The 22966-nt window shown below is 35.4% G+C and overlaps 1 protein-coding gene across 1 annotated transcript in view; it reads left to right on the top strand.

Moving 5' to 3' along the window:
• Window positions 1-22966, top strand: part of PCLO (piccolo presynaptic cytomatrix protein) — a 372284-nt gene that overhangs the window by 334934 nt on the left and 14384 nt on the right. Inside the window, exon 22 of the mRNA XM_026504655.4 lies at window positions 1391-1464. Coding sequence (XP_026360440.3) covers window positions 1391-1464 — 74 coding nt within the window. The remainder of the gene's footprint in view (window positions 1-1390; window positions 1465-22966) is intronic.

The following is a 22966-nucleotide window of genomic DNA, read 5'->3' as shown; positions in this document are numbered from 1 at the left end:
ATTGGATTCTTAAGAAAGAAATACGATTACATTCTCAGCAAATTCAGCAAAGCAAATATTTTTGTGCAAGTAAGAATTAATTGTTAGCAAATCCTGCTGTGTTAGAATTATTGTCTAGAAAGTATAGTATCGAGGCATTCTTTTGTTCAAACACCCTTTTTAAAACTTAGGTGTTTTTATTTCATCATTTTAGAACATCTTATATAAGTATGTATAAAGGCAATGCCAAAATCTTTTCTTTGCCATGTAGCCTTTTCTCTTACTAAAAAAGTAAGAAGTAGCTTATAGTGTTTGGGCTGTTACATTATCAATATTCTGAACACACAGCTCTCATAGTATCATGAATTCTTCATCGATTTGGCCTTCTAGAAAGTTCAAGGCTGAAACTCAAAGGGTAGTTTTAGTTGGCTGAATTCTAAAGCCGTTATGTTCATACCTACCTATTAACACTTTCTATTTATTGAATTTTATGATGTTCTAGGCACTGTGGTAAGTACTGTATATATATTTTCCATGATTTCCTCCGACCCCAAAGCTAGATAGTGTTACTATCTTTATATTACAAAAGGAGAAATAGATTCACCAGATTAAGTAGATTTGCCTTAGATGACATATAACATGAAATAACTGAAGCCAGAGGCAGAGGCCAGGAGGTCTGACTTCAAAAACCAATATGCTACACACAGTTGAAAACACGACAGGATCTGAAAGTCACTAAGTGAAATAAAAATCTTTGTTATTACAATATTATTCTTGTAAGCTATTTAATTCAACATTTCCCTTCTCACCAAAGGGTCTGTACAAATCATCGTAACAAAACATACAGATAGAAAAACTCTTCTCACTTCTTGAGTTAAAAAATGGAAAAAACAGGGGCGCCTGGGTGGCTCAGTCGTTAAGCATCTGCCTTCGGCTCAGGGCGTGATCCCGGCGTTCTGGGATCGAGCCCCACATCAGGCTCCTCTGCTGGGAGCCTGCTTCTTCCTCTCCCACTCCCCCTGCTTGTGTTCCCTCTCTCACTGGCTGTCTCTCTCTGTCAAATAAATAAATAAAATCTTTAAAAAAATGGAAAAAACAACAACAACACCCCAATTCTCAAACAAAATTTAAAAATTTCATGATAGTCTGATCTTTGATAAATGAGTCAACAAATGAGACACTGAATTTTGAGCTATTATGTTCGGACGAAGGAGAAATAATAAACAAGCCCCGATTTTAAAATTAACACAATACAGAGCAATTTATTGTGTTTATACTTGCCATTCAAGCACTTTATTTCAAGTCTGAATACATGACGTCATTCTATTTTTTTGTGTGTGAACTTGATCTTCCCATTTGCATTTAGGAGAGTGTAACTAAATAGATAACCTTTTATTTTCTTCTTAAACAGAGGGAAGATGGGGCAGAATGGGCAGGAGCCTGTGAAACAGCCGGGAGTAGGAGTGGTAACAGCAGACCCGGAAGGTAAGGTAAAATTTACAATTTTGGATTTTGGTTGAATCTACGTGATACACTACAAGTGTTTCATTTGTTCCTCTTTGAATATAAATGTAAATTGCTAAATGCTAATGGCAACAGCACTAGGAAGTATGGCACCATTCTCTATGTTACCTAGTTGATTAGAATTACTTTGTAATTTCATTTAACAGTTTCCCAATTTCTTGATTTATATTTAAGTACTTTGGGTTACTGAAAATTTAAAAGAGAAAGAAGAGGGGCGCCTGGGTGTCTCAGTCAGTTAAGCGTCTGCCTTTGGCTCAGGTCATGATCCCGGGGTCCTGGGACCAAGCCCACATCAGGGTCCCTGCTCAGCGGGAAGCCTGCTTCTCACTCTGCGTCTGCCCCTCCTCCAGCTTGTGCTCTCTCTCTCACTCTCTGTCTCTCAAATAAATAAATAAATAAATAATATTAAAAAAAAGAAGAAGAAAAGTGAGAAGGATGACATGAGAGAGACTCAGGAGACTTTGTCAGGAAAAATAAATATCTTGTTGAGATTTTTAAGAATTTTTGTCAAAATACCATGCAAACAGAAAATAAATCATGAAACTTTACTTAAAATGGAAATGCTTAAATGCATGGAGCTCAGAAGAAACTAATGGTATAAAGATCATTTTATAGGAAAAAAAATGACTAAAGTAACTTCCAAAGTGAAAACCCAATTTGAACTTAAATTTGGTTTTCTTAAACAAACAGTAAATGTATTACAAAATGCAAGAAAATCTTTAACTTCAGCAGACATATATTCAGTACCTATAATGTGCACAACGACGAGCTTATCTTTCATTATATTGTGATAAGATCTGACAGCACTGTTATCCTTCTCGGATTGTACAACCTCTCAGTAATTTCAACTATCTTCATTACTTTATACTATGCTAAGTACTTTTCACATATTATCTCATTTAATTCTTAAAATTACCTATGAAGGTAAATAATACCATATACTGGTTTTACATAAGAAGAAACTGAGGTGCAAATATCACACAAGATAAGAGCAAGTAACTTGAACCCAAGTGAATGATGTAAAGCACCTGCTGTGAAAAAGAATGATTAATGGCCCTGTATCACAAAGACACTAGATAAAGAAATAGGAAACCCAGATTTGGATTTCAAATCCGGTCCTATTACCTAACTGGTGACCTGATCTATCTTCAGAAACCTCTTCTGGCAAATGCTGGATACTAATGATGCCAAGATTCCTTGTGGGTTAGTAGACACCACATTTTTCTGATTCTACTGAAAGTTTTTCTTTAGGTTCATTCAAAGACTGTCTTTTCTTTTTCTGTTGCCATTTTCCCCAGGATTCCACCCTCAATCTACCCATCATTTTACATACTCTCTCTCTGCATAAACTCAGCACTTCTCATCTATATGTTGATTAGTCCCAAATTTACCCTCCAGACTCCCTGGAATTCAGACTCCAATAGTTCATGTCTGCCAGGCATTTGTGTGCAACCAAGAAAATGGAAACCACTCTGAATATTTAAAATAGAGGAAGTTGACGGCTGGCAATGACTACATATTCATGGTCTCCCTGAGAAACTGAGCAGGTGGCAGTGAACTAGCAGAACTAGTGAGGTGGCAGAGGAGGCGACTGTCCCTGAGAGCTGAAACCAGGGCAAGCCTAAATTGCAGGAAGCAGGAGACAAGCAAGAGAAACAGTGAATGCCAGAAATAGATGCGGAGATAGATGAGGACGGGGAGAAATACCCTGGTTACTTCCTTCTTCCCGTGCTCTAATCTCTGCCAATGCCTGATCAAATCCCGCTGGAAGCCAACTGCCGGGGGAGCCTGGGAAACATCCAAGGGGACAGCTACCCTGATAGGAGAGCAAGGAGAAGCTGGGGAATGCACCTAAGGGCCCAGAGGTGCAGGGCCAGTGCAGTATTTTGCCCGGAGATCCCATAAATGAATCAGATTCCATATGTCCTGAACTTAATTCACCCTCTTCCAGATTTTGCCTCCTTCTCCTCCTATGCTCTTCTACCACTAACCAAATCTACTCCTGTTTACTCCATAATTTGCATATTTTGTTATCATTGTTCTTTGACTTGAATGTACCTGTTTTTATGTCTGTCTTCTCTGTAAAATTGAACAACATTTGGACTAGAGCTGTGGTTTAGTCATCCTGGTGGCACAGCACTTAGCAGAAAGCCTCACCCATAGAGTCGCTTCCAGAATGTTTGTTGAACTTCTGTATGCCATCTGTCAGGGACTTTGGTTAATATTGAATCAATTCGGTGTCTTGGATCTTTTCAAGCAGCAAGACCACAGTACAATGTTTCATGATTCTTTTCTCTTTTTATTTCCCTCATGGTTTTTAAATCATTTCCTTTGAATACATAAAGCTTTTCATGTTTTTAGTTTAAAAAACAGAATATTTGTTGAGTGAATGAATAAATGATATAATAATATATGAAAATAATGCCCATTGATTTTCAAATGACTCTAGAATTCAGGTAATTAGGGAAGTAATTCATGTGTACTTTTTTCAAAGTTGAATTACTTAATTTTACTCTTAATTTTAAAGTTCATAGATAAAATTATTGTAGTATAAAAGTTAATAACTGTCAATGAATAAAAATTATTCATCCTTATATTGCTTTCTTCTTTCCCATCAGTCCCACAAGAAGGAGCCAATCATAAGCTGTTTTATATTTTACTTAAACTTATGAGTCAGTATGTTGATATTTTAGTGAACTCTTATCAGTAGTTAATCTCATTAGTTATTGAGCAGAGGGCTGGAGGTTGAGGATGGGGATAAGATGGAATACATAATAATGTGAGTCATTTATAGTTATGTGCCATTTTAGTAACAGTATTTTGGACAGATTATTTTTGACTGAGTTACTTCTGAAATTTTGACAATAAGCAAATTAATAATTTACATATCTGTATGAAGTTAAGCATGAATATGTCCAACTATAAGAGATATGTAAGAGATTGCTAATAATATGGAGAAGAAATCTGCAATAAGTATTGAACCTTTACAAACAATTTGAAAAGAATATGTAGAGGGGCGCCTGGGTGGCTCAGTCGATTAAGCGTCTGACTCTTGGTTTCCGCTCAGGTCATGAACTCAGGGTCGTGAAATCGAGCCCTGGGTCAGGCTTCGCGGACAGTGGGGAGTCTGCTTGAGATTCTCTCTCTCCCTCTGTCCCTCCCCAACCCCATGCACATGCTCTCTCCCTCTCTCTCAAAATAAATAACTCTTTAAAAAGTAAAAGAATACATAGAGTGGGGAGAAAATTATTAAATTACACAGGAATTTAATTACTCTAAGCAGATAAGAAGAAAACATCAATTTAACATACAAGATTTTGTTTTGTCCCCATAGAAATACAGAATCAACTCTGTGCTGTAATCCAGGTATATTTATGATACACATTTTGTTTTGAGCGATCCAAAGGATTGCTTTCACTTTCCTTTTGTTGTCAGTCAACATATATAGCTAATCTGTGGGAGAACGACAAACAAACAAAACAGAATTAGTTCAGTTTGGTTTTAGACATAATATTTAGTTTCTTGATTGGATTTTTTTCTCCTTTAAATTCTTCATCAGGAGCACTTTGTTTTATGCACACCTTGGTCCACGCTAAGGAAAACTCCTCTACAAAGCTATGCATACTTTAAAGCAAGAGTGTATCTTGGATTTTAAGTAATCACCCTTGGACGGTTTGTTCTTATAACATTTTTATTCTTGTTTTGGAATTATAGTGCGCAGAATACAAAAAGTAATGCTTTATGGGGTTAACATTCTATGTGGAGCTTGTTATAGACATTTTTTTAAATGCTGGTCATGTCCTTGTTCTACATATTGAGTAAACCTATTTATTCTGCATTCTGATTTTTTAAAAAATCATTTTCCACTTAGTCATTTTCTCCAATAATGTTTCATCTTCCCTCTCGCAGTGACTCATAAATTTTAATCTCATGCTGATTAATCTCATGCTCAGTGGGTCAGAATATGAGATCAATCAAAGGTTCTGGAGTTCCAACCTAAGTTGTAGTAAAAAATGGTAATACTCCTGTGGACTGTCTCTGCTGATGACTGGTTGAACTGTCACAATTTAAATAAGTGCACAATGTAAAGTGCAAGTAAACACTGTGTTTGGCATGTGATTAACATCCCTTACACTGTAGCTGTTATTAAATTAAAAGTGAATACAGGGGCACCTGGGTGGCTCAGTCTGGTCAGCATCTGCCTTCAGCTCAGGTCGTGATCCCAGGGTCCTGGGGTCGAGCCCCATGTCAGGCTTCCTGCTCAGCAGGGAGTCTGCTTGTCCTTCCCCAGCCACCCACTCCTTCCCCCCACCTGACACCGGCTCCTGCTCTTTTAAGCTCTCTCTCAAATAAATAAATAAAATCTTTTAATCATTAAGTAAATAAATAAATACAAGTGAGTATAAAAGAGAGCCATTTGGATTCCATCCAAGAGTGATATTAGTCAAGACTGACAAAATGTCATGCACTCTTCAGAAGAGCTATACAAGACCACTCCTCTTAAAAATTTAGATCGAGTCAATTAGACTTCCCAGGTGTAATGACAAGTGTTTTCCCAATTTACATTAAAACCCTCTAGTACCCTTATTAGATGATCCAGTCCTTTCCTACACTGTTTTCATTAGGTGTATTTAATAGTGTTATTGTTTGTTGGTAGACATCCATGTATATTACATATGGTGCCTGGCTTCACCCATTTCTTCTCCTAAACCAGGGGTTCACAAGCTTTAGCAGCAGGCATTAAGAATCACACTTTGTGTGAGGTTTAATTTGCCTGGCTGCATGTATTTAAAAAACAAATAACCCTAATACATCATTTATTTACTTAAGTATCTTTAGAAGCCTTAATTTAATCACTCAATTTCCATTTTCAATGAGCCAGAACAAATAAAACTCTACCATTATAGAAACATGCTCAACTCTACCCACAAATGCTTTCAAATAATTGAGTCTGTGAAAGCACATCACCAATAATGCTAACCCAAGGAGGCAGGGACCAGGGGGTAGGACAGAGAACAAGGTTCGATTCAACATCTTACTGAAGTGGGGTTTTTTGCTGTTGAAAAAGCGTAACAATTTATGTAGAAATAATGAAAGTCTCTAATGACCACAGCAATCTCATTTTAATTGACATCTCAAGTCTACTTTATACCCACATATATTTTTTACATAGCTCCAATCGTGATTAGTATGAGTGCCTTTAAGGTGAATGAACACGTTTTACAAAGCCCATGAAACAAGTGCAGAGCAGAAATGACTTCCTGCATTAAACCAGTAAAAATCTAGGCTTCAGGGTTGGAGTCTCTATCTTGTTATCCTGTTTTGAGAGACATTTTTTTTAAAGATTTTTTTAAAAGATTTTTTCTATTTTTTTTAAATATTCATTTAATTTTCCCTCTTCCCATGGGTTGTTTAAATATTAGCCCACAAAGAGGAAAATATAACACCTCTCTGAAAGGCCCTCAGTTAGAACATAATAACCGCTGTTCTAAGGGCATCCCACGGGTTGCTCAGCAAATACTTAGCAAGCACCTGTTGTGACAGCACTGGGATAAGCCCTGGGCTGCAGTGTGGAATGTGACTTAGTCCTTGTCCTTCTTTTTTTTTTTTTTAAGATTTATTTATTTATTTATTCGACAGAGATGGAGAGTGGGAGAGGAAGAAGCAGGCTCATAGCGGAGGAGCCTGATGTGGGGCTCGATCCCATAATGCCAGGATCACGCCCTGAGCCGAAGGCAGACGCTTAACCACTGTGCCACCCAGGCACTCCAGTCCTTGTCCTTCTGACTGCCTAGTGGAGTTCCTACAACTCAGATCATAGTTATAATCTTGACCCTGAAGATAAATTCATTTCACCCTCTAGACATTTATTTCCATTTCTTCAGGCTGTCTTTCTAATTAGACTAAGGAAATTTCAAATTAAATATGAAATGTCTTTTTTTTTTTTTGTCTTCTGTATATCTCTTATTTTCTGGAATTTCCTGATTCTCTTCATTTTACTGATGTCAAGAATGATCTTTCAAGGAGTTAGCCAGTAATAAGATTAATATTAAAGTACAGCTGACTTTTAATGTTGTGTCAGTTTCAAGTGTACATCATCATGATTTGACAATTCTATACATTACTCAGTGCTCACCACGGTGTGTAGTCACCGCCTGTCACCAAATAATGTGATTACAATATTAGTGACTATATTCCCTATGCTGTACTTTTCATTGCTGTGACTTATTTATTTTATAACTAGAAGTTTGTATCTCTTACTCAAGGACTTAATTTTTAAATGAAAAGGTATCTTTATTTAAGTTCAGTGTTATTGAAGATGATGATGGACAAAATTTATTTATAATATATTTACCGTTGTAGATGTTTTGTTAAAATCATTAAGATGTGATGTTATTAGATTTTTATCTCAATTTTGAGGTCAGGATGTTATCAAGGGAAATGTGATTAGTGGGTTATTTTGTATCATTTGATTACTTACCGTACACAAATTGTGCTTAAAAATTTATCAACATATGCACATTATAGTATAAAACCGTTTTCAGTGGATTGAATATGTTTGCTTTTTTGTGAGCTTTAAAAAAGGGCTTTCTGGAATGTTTTATTGGCGTATCTGTCTATTTGGGTCTGCCACACCTATTTAATTATCCAAATTTTATTTTCAGTTTTTAAAATTGGACTGTTCTTACCTGTTTATTTTTTAAAAATTTTTAAAGAACTTTAAATCTCTTTGTTGAGAAGCAAAGGAAATTCCATATAAATATTCGTTGAAATTATATTAAAACTCTAATATAATTTTGAGGTAATTGACATCAATACATATAATATTTTCTTATTCATCAATATGGTATATTTTTATATGCTGAATTGGACATGCTAATTTTTATATGTGTGATATTAAGCAAGTTACTGAAATTCTCAAAGTCTCTAAGTCTCTGGTTCGTAATCTACAAAAGTCAGAATAACAATGCTACCTACCTGACCAGTGTGTTGCAGGGAGTGACGGAAATAATGTGTAATGTGCCTGGCGGTGTAGCTGGCTCATAGTCAGTAAGCGCTGGTTATCATTGTTCCGATCGTCACCTGTATCATGTAAGTGATTACTGCTAACCTAATTCTTCCCAAGCCTTTTAAACTCATGTTCTCTAAAATGATCTTTTTTCCCCCTCACCTTTGACATTTCAATGAAAAAGATGTTTTTAGGGTCCTACATTTTGCAGTTTGTTTCCAAATACTGTTATTACAGTATTTCAAGGTACTCTCTTTCCCCCAAATAATTCTGACGTGATCTGTTGTATAGGATTGCTTCCCCTCTCTTGAGGTTCATATTTCCCTAAACTGCCTGGGTTTAAAATCAGTGCAACTGATTTCTGGACCTGTAGTATTCACTGGGAGTGTAAAATTGAAGGTGTCTACTAAAAAGTAGTCTAATATTGAAATGTGAAAAACATTCTAGGTCTTTACTCTGAGCCAGATTCATCTCTGGAGGTTATTGATATACCAGTAAAATTTCAATAAATTTCTGGAAGATGCGTTGATATTTCTTAGCCTTAGTACACATCAAAGAACTGGCAATTGACAAACTTAAAGCCCAGAATATTTTAGACCTTCAGAAATTAATATCTCTAATGACAATTTTTAATATTTTTTAAATGTCTTTTTTTTTTTTTTTTTGCCTAGAAGTCTCTGAAATGCTTGCAATGGGAGTTAGTGCTCTGATTTATTTATCAGAGAGCAGCTCTTAAATCAAGATAAGAACATTACAGTGTAGCAGAAGGTAATGAAAATAAGCCAAGAGCATTCTCTTACCATAGTTGTAGAAAATTAATAACAAAGATGTATATATATAATAGATACTTAGTGTTTATTTTATTCTAAATGTGTTTACATTATATGGTTCACTTGTCACAAAACAGTCGGGAATATAGATAAGAAATAATGATTTCAACTTTTTAGTTATGGAAACAGAGACTCAGCAATGAAACCATTCACTCAAAGTCACATAGCAACTAATTAAACAGTCTGGGTTAAAATTTACAGTTACATAATCTACTGTCATCTGACTTTAGCCCATTGTACTTTGTAACATTTTTATCTTAATATTGATAGTTACAGAACTACTTCATGAAAAACTATTTTAAATTTATAAGATGGTCTGTAATAATTGGAAAGGAAAGCATTCAACTATAGTTGATGCATATGGCCAATTAACTAACATCAATATCAGTTACATTACAGGCACTATGTAGCTTACCAAAAGAATTTTAAAATCTCGTTTTATCAGACATTTAAAATTTCCATAAAATTACTGTACCCAAAACAGTATTGTATCAACAAAATAGACATGTACACAAATGAAATAACATAATGTATATACGATAATATGACTATAAATTTTAAATGAAATGGACATTTTTATTTAGTAGAAAAAGTTCATTTTGCAAAGAGTTGTGTCATGATTTTCTTCTGTAAGAAAAGTAAGTTAGTCTACTGGGTTATACCATATACCCAGTAATTGTAATTTGGATTAAGGAGATAAAGTTAAAAATAATATGAGTATTTGAAGAAATTTGGGAGACTATTTAACCTTGGTGGCGTTTTCAGGGTCGCTTTCTAAGCATTAAAAGAAAGCCATAAAACATCAAAGAAACAATAGATGTTTTTGTCTGCAGGAAAAACAATAAAACTTATATGGTAAAAGAATCAAAAGCAAAGGCAACAAGCAAATAATGAATAGGCTTTAAAAATTTTATATGTGATCACCAAGTGATTATTAACCTAAATAAATGTCTCCTTAAAGGTCTCTATATTTTGCCCAATTAAAGAAAGAGAGAGAGAGAGAGAAAAAATGGTCAGAAGTTATGAATTAGCATTTCAGTGAAACTGGCATCTCACTGAAGGGAAATTATCAATTAACTTATAATTGTTAAAATAATTGTTAACTTAAAATTGTTAAAACAAGATTAAATGATAAAGCCACTAGGTTCAAGTTCTAATAATAATTCCATGAAAAATAGTAAGAATGGAAAGAAATATTATTCAAATATTATTCAAAATACAAAATACAAATATTATTCAAAATACAGCACATTATTCCCCCAAATCAAAGAAAATAAATCTCCACATTGGAAAGACAAGGAATGAAAAAAGACTTACAGCTGGAGCAACATCATAATAGTTCAGAAAACTAGAGATATAAAAAAAATTCCAAATATATAGAGAGACAATTAATTAAAAGGTATTATATACAACAGAGGAAGGACAGGAATCCATATAATTTCTCAATAGCAAAATAGACATTTAAAAGAATAGAGAAAAATGAAATTTTTTTGTAATGTGCCAGGCACATTACACTTGAAATTCTAAGTGGAAGGGGTTGTACCTAAAATTCTATCCACAAACTATCCATCAAGTATAAGGGTTGAGTAAAATCATTCTGGGGAAGGCTAGGTCTCAAAAATTTTACTTCTTATGCTACCTATCTGGATGAGAGGGGTGTTCATGCAGGAGGGGAAAAGAGAAATTGACAGAAGTCATGATGTGCCTGACCAAGTGAAAAATGAAGAGGTTTCAGTACTCTTGGACATTTTACAAACAATTAGGGGTAGGTACACAGAAAGCTAAGCAAACTGTAAAATAAAAATAATCAACAATTTGAGGGAAAACAAAAAATTTAGGTAAAGAACTCCATGTAATACCCAAATGGTCTCAGACGTGAACAATGTTGGTCAAGTTAATGTAAATATGAAACATTAGTGTAACCCAGATTGCAACATAACTAGGTTGCAAGGATGAGGAAGGCTAAATCTTCATCCACCAAAATAAAACATCAATAAATTATAATGGCAATATAACATTATTTTAAGAAATTAACATAGAAAGAACCAAAGAAACAGAAAAATAGTTGACAGTAGGTTTTTCTTGAAGACTTTTTCAAGGGTTAGGTAAAATGAAGGATTGGGACATGGGAGAATTGATTGTTGAAAAAGAAGGCTTAACGTGTACAGTGATTCAAACTTTCCCTATGTGAGAGAATAAAAATTTAGAGCTAGCGATCAAATAGTATTAAAAGTATAAGAAAAAATTGCCATTATTTACAGTTAATAACTTCCTACTAGTACCCTAATGATTATGAATATTCATTCTCTTAAAACTCTGTAGTAATTGTTAATGCAGGTAGTGTTTTCTTTAACGTACTCATTCATCAAAGATAGTCTGATAGCACCACTGTTAGGCAAAGCTTTTTCACTTTTAAGGAACCTGACTTTGATTACAAAATACAGAATCTCTGGGGGAAAAAAAAAACTGTGGAATTCAAACTATCAGGTGGTTTTAACATTTTTTTCCACATCACTCAAAAGTTAAAATGAATTTTATAAATGCTAAGCAACAAAAATTTCAGAATTTTGGGAAAAGCTAAAATTCATTGAAGATGGTTTGTTTTTCTACCATTCAGGTGATTGAGATATTTTCTCTGATTGAAACATTCTTATTTGTTTTATCCAGAAAGTCATTTGAAAATTTACATGATATTCTATAGGAAAAAAAACCCACCTCTTATATTTAAGTAAAAAGGAGAACTAACTTCCCTCCTCCCTCTGGAAAAAGACCAGTACATGTCACAAAAGAAGCACTTTCCCTGAAGGAACCAATTTTACAGATAAGGAAGTAACACAGACCTGAGATAATATCCTCTGAGGAAAGTACACACTGCTTCTTTTGCAATGTCTCAAATAATCAATATATCGTATTTGCTTTGCAACAATAAAAATTATAGGAAAAGAGCCATTCACCTGCTTAATTCTTTTACTTTAAAAAAGAATTGCCATCTATTCAAGTTATCTTTTGCACTTCAGTATTTTCCTGCAGCAAGCAGATGCAATTTTCCACTGTTATCGAAAGCAGAGGCTTACTTGCCCATGAAACAGCACGCCATTGTGAATTCTGTAATTTACATTGCCCCCCGAGGTCCAGAAGCTGTCGTTGGTGTTATGGAATACAAAGGAGCTATGGCAGAGCTGTATCTTACACATTTTATTATGACATGATTGCCGATGTATCTATACGCTACATATATCTCTGTAGATCTATGTCATCTAGACATGTATTTCTAGATATACCTATACAACATACAGATAGGTTCTACTTGACCTTTTCAAAAAAATCTACACACCGAAACAACCACAAGAGCCACAACGTCACACTGCCACTTGCTTGCTAAGCTCTCTGCTGGTATCTTTAAAAATTTGGTGGCCTCCATTCTTACAACAAACTGTCTAAATTAGGTATTGTAATATTTATGATATTCCTGTGTCTAGCAGGAAGCCTGGCACACAGCACCCACTCGGTAAATATTTTTTGAATCAAGAGATCCAGATTCAGAGAGACTGAAGCATAAATCAAGCCTAGAAATAAAGTTGTCACGTTAAGTTCCTATTCGCACCAAAATATTGAGATAGTCTTAAAACTTCGGATTGTTTGAATCTGCCTGCTATGCGCAAACATCTCTACAAGCGATATTAATCATGTATGTTGAGGTACAGCTTTTCTGGAGTTGACCAGCCTCAAACAACTCAGGGAGGTGACATGGCTTCAGTTAAAAACTACATAATCTGCTTCAAAGTATAGTAATTCTGCATCTGTGTTGGTTGTGCCTCTTTTCTCACAAAGCCAGGCTGGATCTGCAGACGATGATTAATGACGAATCTCTACCAGAAAGACCCAGTGCCCTGGGGAAGACAGATATGTTCATGAACAATTATGATAAGAGTTATAATAGAAGGGAACGTACATTGAATATTAAGGCACTTTGCTTTAGTTTGGCTAAAGAAAGCCTTCCTGGCAGGGAATGCTTTTGTAGATGGCTCTTGAAATAAAATAATAAGAAGTGTAACTGGAGGAGGGCCACGGAGGTTTCCAATAAGAGGAAGTTTCATGTTCAAAGCCTGCAGATGGTGAGAGAATATGTATTAGTGGTGAGCCGGTGGGCACTGCTGTGTGATTGCAGCAGGGTTTTCGGCTGGAGGGAGACAGGACTTGAAAGGTAATCACGGTTCAGATAATTTATGAAATATCAGACACAGTCGGGAAGAATTTCAAGTCTACGCTATAGATGGGCAGTTGGAAGCAATAGATGGATTTTTAAGAGGAAAATTATACAATCAGGTTTGGTGCTATGAAGCATAAGGGACCACATCTGCAGTCAGGGGACCAGTTAGGAGACAATTCAAAAGTCCAAGTAAGAAACGAGAAGGACTGGAATGCCGGCAGAGACAACAGTAGGAGAAAAGAGGGATAGACAGCTCTGGGAGAGATCTAGGAAGACAAATAGGAATGCGTCCGTTCAAAATGCAAATAGTGCAGCTTTAGGCACCAGCAGGTAGAGATGAAATGATGTGATTATGGTCACTTTTTCAATGATCAGTTGTTAAGTAAAAGTGTGATTCCAAAGGAGAAACTGAAAGTGTTAACAGAGGTCAGCGCAAAAAAGTGATAACATAAAGTGGAGCGTGGGGAAAATGATAAAATGCAAACCTGCGCTTCACAGAATTTTAAAGAAAGAAATTGACTGTGTTTTAAAAGGCCAGATGGTATGCACTTCAGAGAACATTTTTAAGATGAATTAAAAGAGTAAAATGGAGTTTGAATGAGGTTGAACACTGAAATCTTGCTCTCTTGACTTTGTCTTTATACACATCTAGTGTCACGGATCTGTCGTTCGGAAAGCTTGAGGGCTCAGCTCCCTCCACACGCTGATGACCCTGTGAGTGTGTGCAGGGCAGCCCGAGTGACGGGTGAAAACCACTGGCAAACAAGTTCAGATGATGGATTTGATTTTTCAATAAAAAATTTCCAGGCTGTATCCTAATGACAGTGAGGGGATTAGTTCAGTACTTTTTATTTTATACGTCTCTTGTATTATACAAAGAAATAAAAAATTCAGAATGCCCCCATTAGGTATTGAAAGCAGATTTAATCAGAAGAAGTTACAATTCTACATTTGAAAGTGCATAAATATTGATCTATGCGTTTTAGAAAGTTCTCTGAGAACACGAAGGGTTTTTTTTTTTTTAAGCAGAAGAAATGGAATTTATCAAAATACTCCCTCTTCTAAAATTAACCGAGTTATTGCATTTACCTTTTGAAACTTTTTTTTCTCGGTCACTAATACCGCGTTAAACCAGAGAAACAGGGTTATTGGTTGAATGGCTTGAATCAGTCAGTCCTCAGTCTTTAGTACCAAGTATCTGAGTCTATTTCATATTCTTTGGGTCTATGTCAAGTTAAGCAGGGGTGTCTGTTTGGCTTGTGTTTTAATCGGTGAAAATAGTATTTTAAAATGATTTCAATTACTGCAAGAGGCCAGAAAAGCCAGAACCATTTGTCAACAATTTATTTTCAAGACAGATAGCTTTTTCTTCAAGTGTTTGTTACTTTTGATAGTCTGATACTTTGAGTTCATTTCCTTTTAGTTAAGGATGTATTGGCCGGGTCCAAATTTCGGTCAAGTTGTGCAGGTTAGTCTGATTTTGACACTGCTGTGATGTTTCTCAGCCAATTTACAATTTGCTTTGTTATAGTCGGCAGTGAGGTTAGCTGGGTAAATTTAAGATGAACTGTTGCTCATTGTTTTTTTGTGCGTTTTAGAGCAAAATAGGATCTGTTTTCAGAATGTGTTTTTCTTGTGAGTTTAGAAATGTGAATTAGCAATCTCAGATTGAGATCTTTATAGCATTTGATTTGGTATATTAAACTCTCATATAACTAAATTTAGTTAACTAATAACCTTCTTCTTCCTCCTAGATTCTTTCCTTTAATAAAGTGTTTAGATATATTTGAAATAAGATATTCTACTGAGATGTTCCTGAAAGTAATTGTATTATAAATTGAGAATGGAATGACTGTGTTGTTGAAAAAATGGCATTTAAAAAATTATATCTTTATCAATTAATGAGTGACTAATTACTCTTCCTGCCAAAATATTACCTAAGATTTAATCTAGGTTGAATTGTTACCATGGCAGACATGATAACATGGAGGTACGTTATGGAAATATGCAATATTATGTTACTTTAAAAAATACAATTTTTAATTTATTAAGAATAATTCCTTGCTAATTTCAACAGCAAAGTTGTAAGAAAATTCAGAACTTTAAATTTATTGGTGGGGAAAACTATGTCAGATTTTAGTTGAGTTTAGTTGAGTTTTATTAGCGGATAGAAGGGAAGACTGTGGCTTTTTGCCTACAAACTCCTCCTCCCATATTTTATACCTTCTATATTTTATACCTCCTATATTTTATTTCCTCTTTCCATTTCAAAAACTGTCCAACTGTAGGTTCTCATCACCTCTCACCCTGAGAACCTCCTGGTGTGAGTGCCCTCTGAACTGACAATACCATCATCTTCAGGATCATCTTTGACAGTGACTGTCTAGTGTGGCCTGGTCACTCTAGCAGAAAGCATTTCTGTGGACCCCTATAACTACCTAACTCTAGCTGGGTTTTAATACAATAATTAGTCCATAGAACACACAATAATCAGTCCAAGGATATTCCATTTTATGTTCTTTTAAGATAGGTTACTAAACTCTCTACTTGATAATTTTAACTTTAACAGTAATTGTGTTTTATATTTATCAAGACTAGTAATAATCTGGAGTGTTTCATTCACTAACAAAGGCTAAGGTCAGTGTCATCCATGTACAGACATTCAGGATGTGCACAGCCCAATTCCAAGAGGAACTGTTAACATAACTCAGTTGTAAACAACACCCTCTGGAGTTATCAATGTGATGTTCCTGCAAAAGAAACGTGGCATATTCTACTGTCTTGACTTAGGGTCCAGAATGACACAGGGTTTACAAAAATTAGATGTTAAGGGACAATTTCCATTATGGTAAGTTAGACCTGTTAATAATAACCTACTGAGAGGTTAAATATGCTGGGCTCATTTAATCTTTGCAAGAACCTTGTGATATAAAACTGCTTTCCCAATAACCCTTATTATTGTGTCTGGAAGGTAGATGTGATGCCCGGGTATGGAGCATGAGGCTTGCAACTATTAGGCAAAAAGGAAGTAAATGAATACGAAAAATGACAGAATAGGAATACAGAAAGAACCCGAGTTCCTAAACTCATTACTATAATGGCAAACCTATGTCTATCTCTGGATTTCTTGTTATATTGGAAAAATAAATCCTTATTTGTTTAATCATTCTAAGTAAGTTTTCCTGTCTCTTATAGCTGAAAACAATTCTTAAGGATACAGAAAGAAAAGAACAGAAAGAAGAAGAAGAAAAAAAAAAGAAATTAAGTAGAATTAATTCCAAATCACCTCTAATTCTTGTTGCTGTATTTAAATGAACTCATAAAAGATGAATTTAATTAAAGTATATTAAACATTTCTAGCTACATGCTATATATAGAAAAAATATACTTAAAGTAAAATCTCATAGAAAAGTTGAAAAAAAGAAAGATGAGTATCATGCAATCGTTATTCAAAAGGTAGTAGGCAACATGGTGGTAGAGTCAGACAAAATGGTCAGAAAAATCAAGGCAGAAAACAGCAGCCTTCCTATGTCACCTGTATGACCCCTTCAAAAACATGATGGAAAAAAAGAGAGAGCCTTTTCACCATAGCAGCACAAAGTCTAAGATTCCAGGAAATAACTAATATCTAACAAAATACAGCACTTTATGAGAAAAATGCAAAATACTGTTGAAGTTCATAAAAGAAGACATGAATGGATAGGCATAGAGAGCATGATGTAAACATTAATATCATAAATATTGCATTTGTTCCCAAGTGAATTTGTGAATACCAGGAAAGTTCAATTAAGTAACAAAAGCTTATTAGGGAATTTTGAGAACTGATCTTAAAATCCATATAAAAGAGCTGAGGGCCAAAAAAATTTTGAATAAAAATGATAAAGTAGAAAGATTACTTACAAAGTTATAGTACATAAAATGCTATGATATAGAAGTATAATCTAGTAGACCAGTGAGCCGAACAGCTGGCCCAGAAAAGGTCCTTGTGTAGATGGAAACTCTATTTACAACAAAAATTGCACCGCAGATACATAATTCAGAGAAAATTGGCTGCCAGCATGAAAAAAAATTACTATTACCTCTTACTATAAAAAGCAATAAATAGGTAACTGTGGATGGTTTAAGTATCTAAAATGAAGAGTAATACTTCCAGACTTTCAGAAGTAAATAGGGACTGTCTTCCCAATGAATGGCAAAATACAAAAGAACTGTTAAAACACAAAACCAAAACCATAGTGTAAAAGGCTAATGAATTTGACTATATTATAATTAAAATAAACTTTTGTTCAAAAAATGACGCCATAAACAGAACAAAACAATAAAACAACAGGTATTTACTGTACATATGACGCAAGTAGATCAGGGTCCAATATGCATGTGCATATACTCGCATATATTGTTTTTCTGAAACTCTTTAAGAAAACCCAGAATTTGCAGAAATGTGACAAAATGGAATTATATACTTCTGATAGAAGAGTAAAACATAAAATGTTAGTGTAAACATTTTGGTCAATTTGACAATAACAACTAAATTTGTATACTGTTTAAACCTACGATTCCAGTATATACTAAATATTCTACCATATCCCAACCGAACTCTTTTATCCATGTGTAAAGAATTTCATATAAATTTTCATTTTAGCTTTGTTTATAATGTTCAGTTTCGCTTTGTTTATAAAAATGTAGAATTGGAAAACTATATTCATGACAAAATGATAGATAAATAAGTTTTGCATATTCGTTAATATTATAAAAGTAAATATATAGACAGAGAAAAACCACTTGAGTTACTATATACACCTATTTTTGATAATTCCTAGCAAATTAGGAAAGGTAGGGCCCTTCCTGAGTTTTGTAAAGATTATATATGTGTATATTTTTAAATCATTTTACTAATAGGAGTAATTTTGGTGCATGATTGTTTTTTGGGGTTTTTTTGTTTTTGTTTTTTTTGAGAGAGAGCGAGCACATGCACAAGAGGGGGAGGTGGGGCAAAGGGAGAGAGAGAATCTCAAGCAGACTCCCTGCGGAGCGCAGAGCCTGACACAGGGCTTAATCTCAAGACCCTGAGATCGTGACCTGAGCCTGAAATCAAAAGTCAGACATTTAACTGACTGAGCCACCCAGGCACCCGTTGGTGCATGTTTTTTTAAGATCAGACCCAAGGATATTTGACATAACATTGGTCTTGACTCATATGTAAGGGAAGACAATAAAATAAGAGGTACAACAACTGAAAGGGGGAAAAAAACATTATTTGCAGTCAATTTGAATACATATGTATATAAAAATCTGACAGAATCAACAGATAAATGTTAGAACTAATAAGAATTACTCTAGTCACCAGCAAGTAACCATAAATACACAACAACAGTATAATTCATAACATCAAAACATTCATAATATCGTATCTTGGAGCTTACTTAGAAAATAACTAAGATATCTACAGAAAAATAAAAGCAACTTGAAGACTCTACTGAAGGACATAAAAAAAACTCTGGATGAATGTATAATCATTTCATGTTTAGAAATCTAATAGAGTTTCAATTAAGTTACCAGCTGAGTATTTTTGAGGAACTCAATACCCTTATTCTAACATCCATATAAAATAACAGAGAACCTCCAACATCCAAGTCAACTTTGAGTAAGAGGAGCAAAGAAAGCTTTGGTGTTCATTAGTGTTACTCACTGATGACCTCCATTCCTCTGACCCCCAGACTGTTTGGCTCCCTCGTGGCGCAGGGGGTTCTTTGACTCATTCCAGCCTATGAGTGGCAGTTGGATATGATGTCCGCCATTCCTGGACTGAGCATTTAATCGCTGATGGGAGACTTGAGGAGTTCTCTTCTCTTTCAGGTATGGCAATCAGCAAAGAGGGAGACCGCTGACTGTCCCGTCAGCCTAAGATGTTGTGACTTTTAGTTTTCAATCACTGCTGTTTTTTGTGATATTTGTTACTAAACAGAATCTAATCTACCCTGACTGACATAAGTGTGAAGTTACCCTGCCAGGTATTTGGACATAATGATAAAAAGAGTTTGGTATTTGTGCAAGATGAAGGGAACAGTGGCATAGTGCATAAAGCATAGACATAAGCCCAGGAATATATGTGAACAAATCAATAGGTCCGTTTCATGTATAGACCATTTCTCCTTTTAAGAAGAAAATAAAAACCAAACCCTGGACTATGGTCTAACTTAATCTGCAGTAATTGACGTGCCATGAGGCCCTAGCGGGAAGCAGTTGACACATTCAAATGGAGTAGTTAAAAGAGTTTAATAAAAAGACCATGGACAAAGTGGGAGAGGTTAAGGGAACCACCAAGGCCAGGTGAAAGGGTAAAAGACTGGCCACAAGAAAAAGCCACTCCTGAGCGGAATGAGGTGTGAGGAGGGAGGCTGACGCCAGAACTGAGCAAGAGCGACCGCCATGATACAAGAGATTCTGGGCAGGAGCTCTAGCATTTGTGGCAAGTCACCAGTCCCTGCAAAACAAGCCAGCAGATGAGGATGGGTGAAAGGCAATAAATAACTCGTCCTCTATCCTCCTACCCTCACACTGCCTGGTGACTTCTTGTTGCTAAAACCCCAGAAGAAGCGTAAGATGAGGAAATCCAGGTGATACAGTTCAAGCGTTCTTCTCAGGGTAAAGCGGGGTAAGACTAACGAAGAGGGGAGAGACATAAAAGAATATCTAGTGAATTGGGTTGAAAATAAATAGTTGCGCTGGAATTCTAGTTCATTCTTTTAGCTTGCATGGCAGTTAAGGACAAAGGAGATAAAGTGATAGCTGGGAAAAAAAATAGGATCAAGGAAGATTTTTATAGGATCTTCCTATATGTTGCATTAGTAGAAAGTGAAAAACTGAAGAGCCAGTGAAAACCGAAAGATCAAAATGAGTCTATGTTAAGGGTGTTAGGATTGGTCAAGAAGAGAGAGAGAGATGACAGAAATAACTTGATGGGCCAACCTTAACATTTGATTCCTGTAATCTGTTGACCCTCCTTTAACACCTCAGATGCTATTCACGGGTTTATTCAGAGGTTACTTGGCTGCCTGGTCACCTTCCATTCCTATGAGAAGCCGGAAATTGTTCTATGGTTAATTGGTAGTTTCACTCGTACACAAACCTTCCTCACAGAAGCTCCTGGTTTCCCTACCATTATGCAATTACCTGGTTTTATTTTCTAAATTCATTCCAGTTGGATGCTGATGTTTCTCTGTGTTGGGAGAATATACATAGATCCACCGCTCCTCCTGGGTGGTTGATCTGCCTACTTTTAGGTCAAAGGTCAAGACGACTTGATCTTTTTGATCTACAGCGTAGATGGGAGTCTAGCCAAGGCCTTGTGAACTGAGGAAGCCAGGCTCGTGTTCTCGAACTTGACTCTCCTCTGGAAAAAAACCTTCACCAAACTTCCTTGCTCCATCTACCAGCTCTTCTGCTTCACTCCTCCTGGGATTTGTTTTCCTGAGGCTTTTGAGAGTAATTTCAAAACTGCAAGCATTTGAAATGTGATGTCCATTTAAGTTTTCAGTTTTTCTTTTCTAATAGCAAAAGTTCTTTTTTTTTTTTTTAAATCTCATACAAGATAATAGGAAGCTTTCAATTAAACATTTTTAAAAAGAGCTCTGGTTATTTTCAGTCACAGTGAAATGAATGCTAAGAAACATGTACCAAAAGGACAAAAAAAAAAAAAAAAAGCCAAAAACACTGAAGAAGATCAATCAGAAGAAATCTATTTTTTCCTCCTAAAATTATGTTCTTTCTGGCTTTGTCTCAGAAAGAAAGGATTTCTTTATGTAACAGAGCACACAGAGAATGTGCAGGCCTGTCCTACTTTCATAGAACTCTTAAATCATATTAGGCCAGAATGCCTGCCTTATTGTATAAAATATCTCCTTGAATCTGGGTTATTTCAAATAAAGGACTTAATGAAAGCTTACAGAACTCTTCTCCCGTGGAAAAAATGATTTAATGAAAACATAACAAAATGCCTCCTCGCTCAGCCTCCACTAAGCCCTGAGAAATGAAAATGTATCAGGATGTCACTGCGTAGCTTTGAATAATAGAGGCTTGGATATATATGTAAACAGAGAATAAAATTCACAAACTGACATTAAAGCATTTATTTCGGGTGAAACTATAGGAGAAAAAATATCCCAAAATATCTCAATTTGGTGGCCTCACCTTAGTTTAGACGGAAGAGTCAGACCTGAGAAGTCTCTTTCTTCAGATGTGTGTGGAAGTGATACTCACCTTGTAGGTTTTCTGTAAAGATTAGAGATATTTTATAAATTCATTCCTTAAGCATCTAATACGGGCTAGGTGTCTTTTCTATGGGCTAAAACAATAAGGGTAAATACGGCACAGTTCTTGCCCTTAAAGGCTGTAGAGTGATACATAAAGTGCCTGGAACACAAGTCTTGTTCAATAAGTCGAATACATGGTTGTTTCCAGTCAAGTAAATTGTAACTCCCTGCATGTAATAAGTCAAGAAGTTTAGTTCCTAAATCAAGACTTTGGGTAGGAAATGAGTAAGCACTTATTCCTTCTCTGAACTCTTCCTTGTCTTTCCAAGACAACTTCCCCATGAATCCTGAGTCCCCACAATCCCCAGCTGCCTTCCCCCGACACGTATGTGCTCACAAGCATGTACGAGAATTTGGCACACAAGCACTATCACATAATGGATTATGACAGTTTTGGCAATAATCTTGGGCTGTCTTGCTGGAAACGTCTAATCTAGCTATGTGACGTTTGGCGAATTCGTCAACCTAAAATTTACAGGCTCCTTTCTTGAAAGTGAAGTTAGTAATATTTCTATTTCACATGTTTGAGGAAAAATGAGATAGTGTGAGACAAGTTTGCATTACATAATTGGTATTCATCATTCATAATGTTATAATATTATCCTCTTGATTACAGATTAGTGTATGCTTAAACTGTGAGTAGAAAAGCGTATGTCTGGAGATATACTTGGTATGAAGATTCATCTTCTTTTCTTGAAAACCAAGTCCATTGAATTTCGTTGTAAAAAATTATGTATTTATATCTGATCACAAAGCGTTTTACAAATCCTCTCTCAGAAATTCTCTAATTCTTTATTATAGTATGTGTTTGTAGAAAGTGCTAGATCCGAGCATTTATGGTCATCTGTGACATACAGGTGGAAAAGTAGTCAGGTGATCGAGCCAGCTGTATGGTGTCATTTTTGTTGTCTGAGCAAGCTGATTAATTGAGAGTCAACTTCATGAGATCTTACAGTGACGGTAATAGGAGTTGAGTTTAATACACTATAAAATGAAATAGATTAGTTCTATTTTGCTTCTCCCTTTCAAATATTAAATTACCAGGATAAACCTTCAAAACCTTTGGTTCTTCACCCCTTCTATTAATCCTATGTATATGAGG

This window comes from Ursus arctos, unplaced genomic scaffold (genome assembly GCF_023065955.2).
Source record: "Ursus arctos isolate Adak ecotype North America unplaced genomic scaffold, UrsArc2.0 scaffold_3, whole genome shotgun sequence".
NCBI classification, from domain to species: domain Eukaryota; kingdom Metazoa; phylum Chordata; class Mammalia; order Carnivora; family Ursidae; genus Ursus; species Ursus arctos.
The sequence above is the reverse complement of the archived record's forward strand: the minus strand, read 5'-3'. Positions and strand labels throughout refer to the sequence as shown.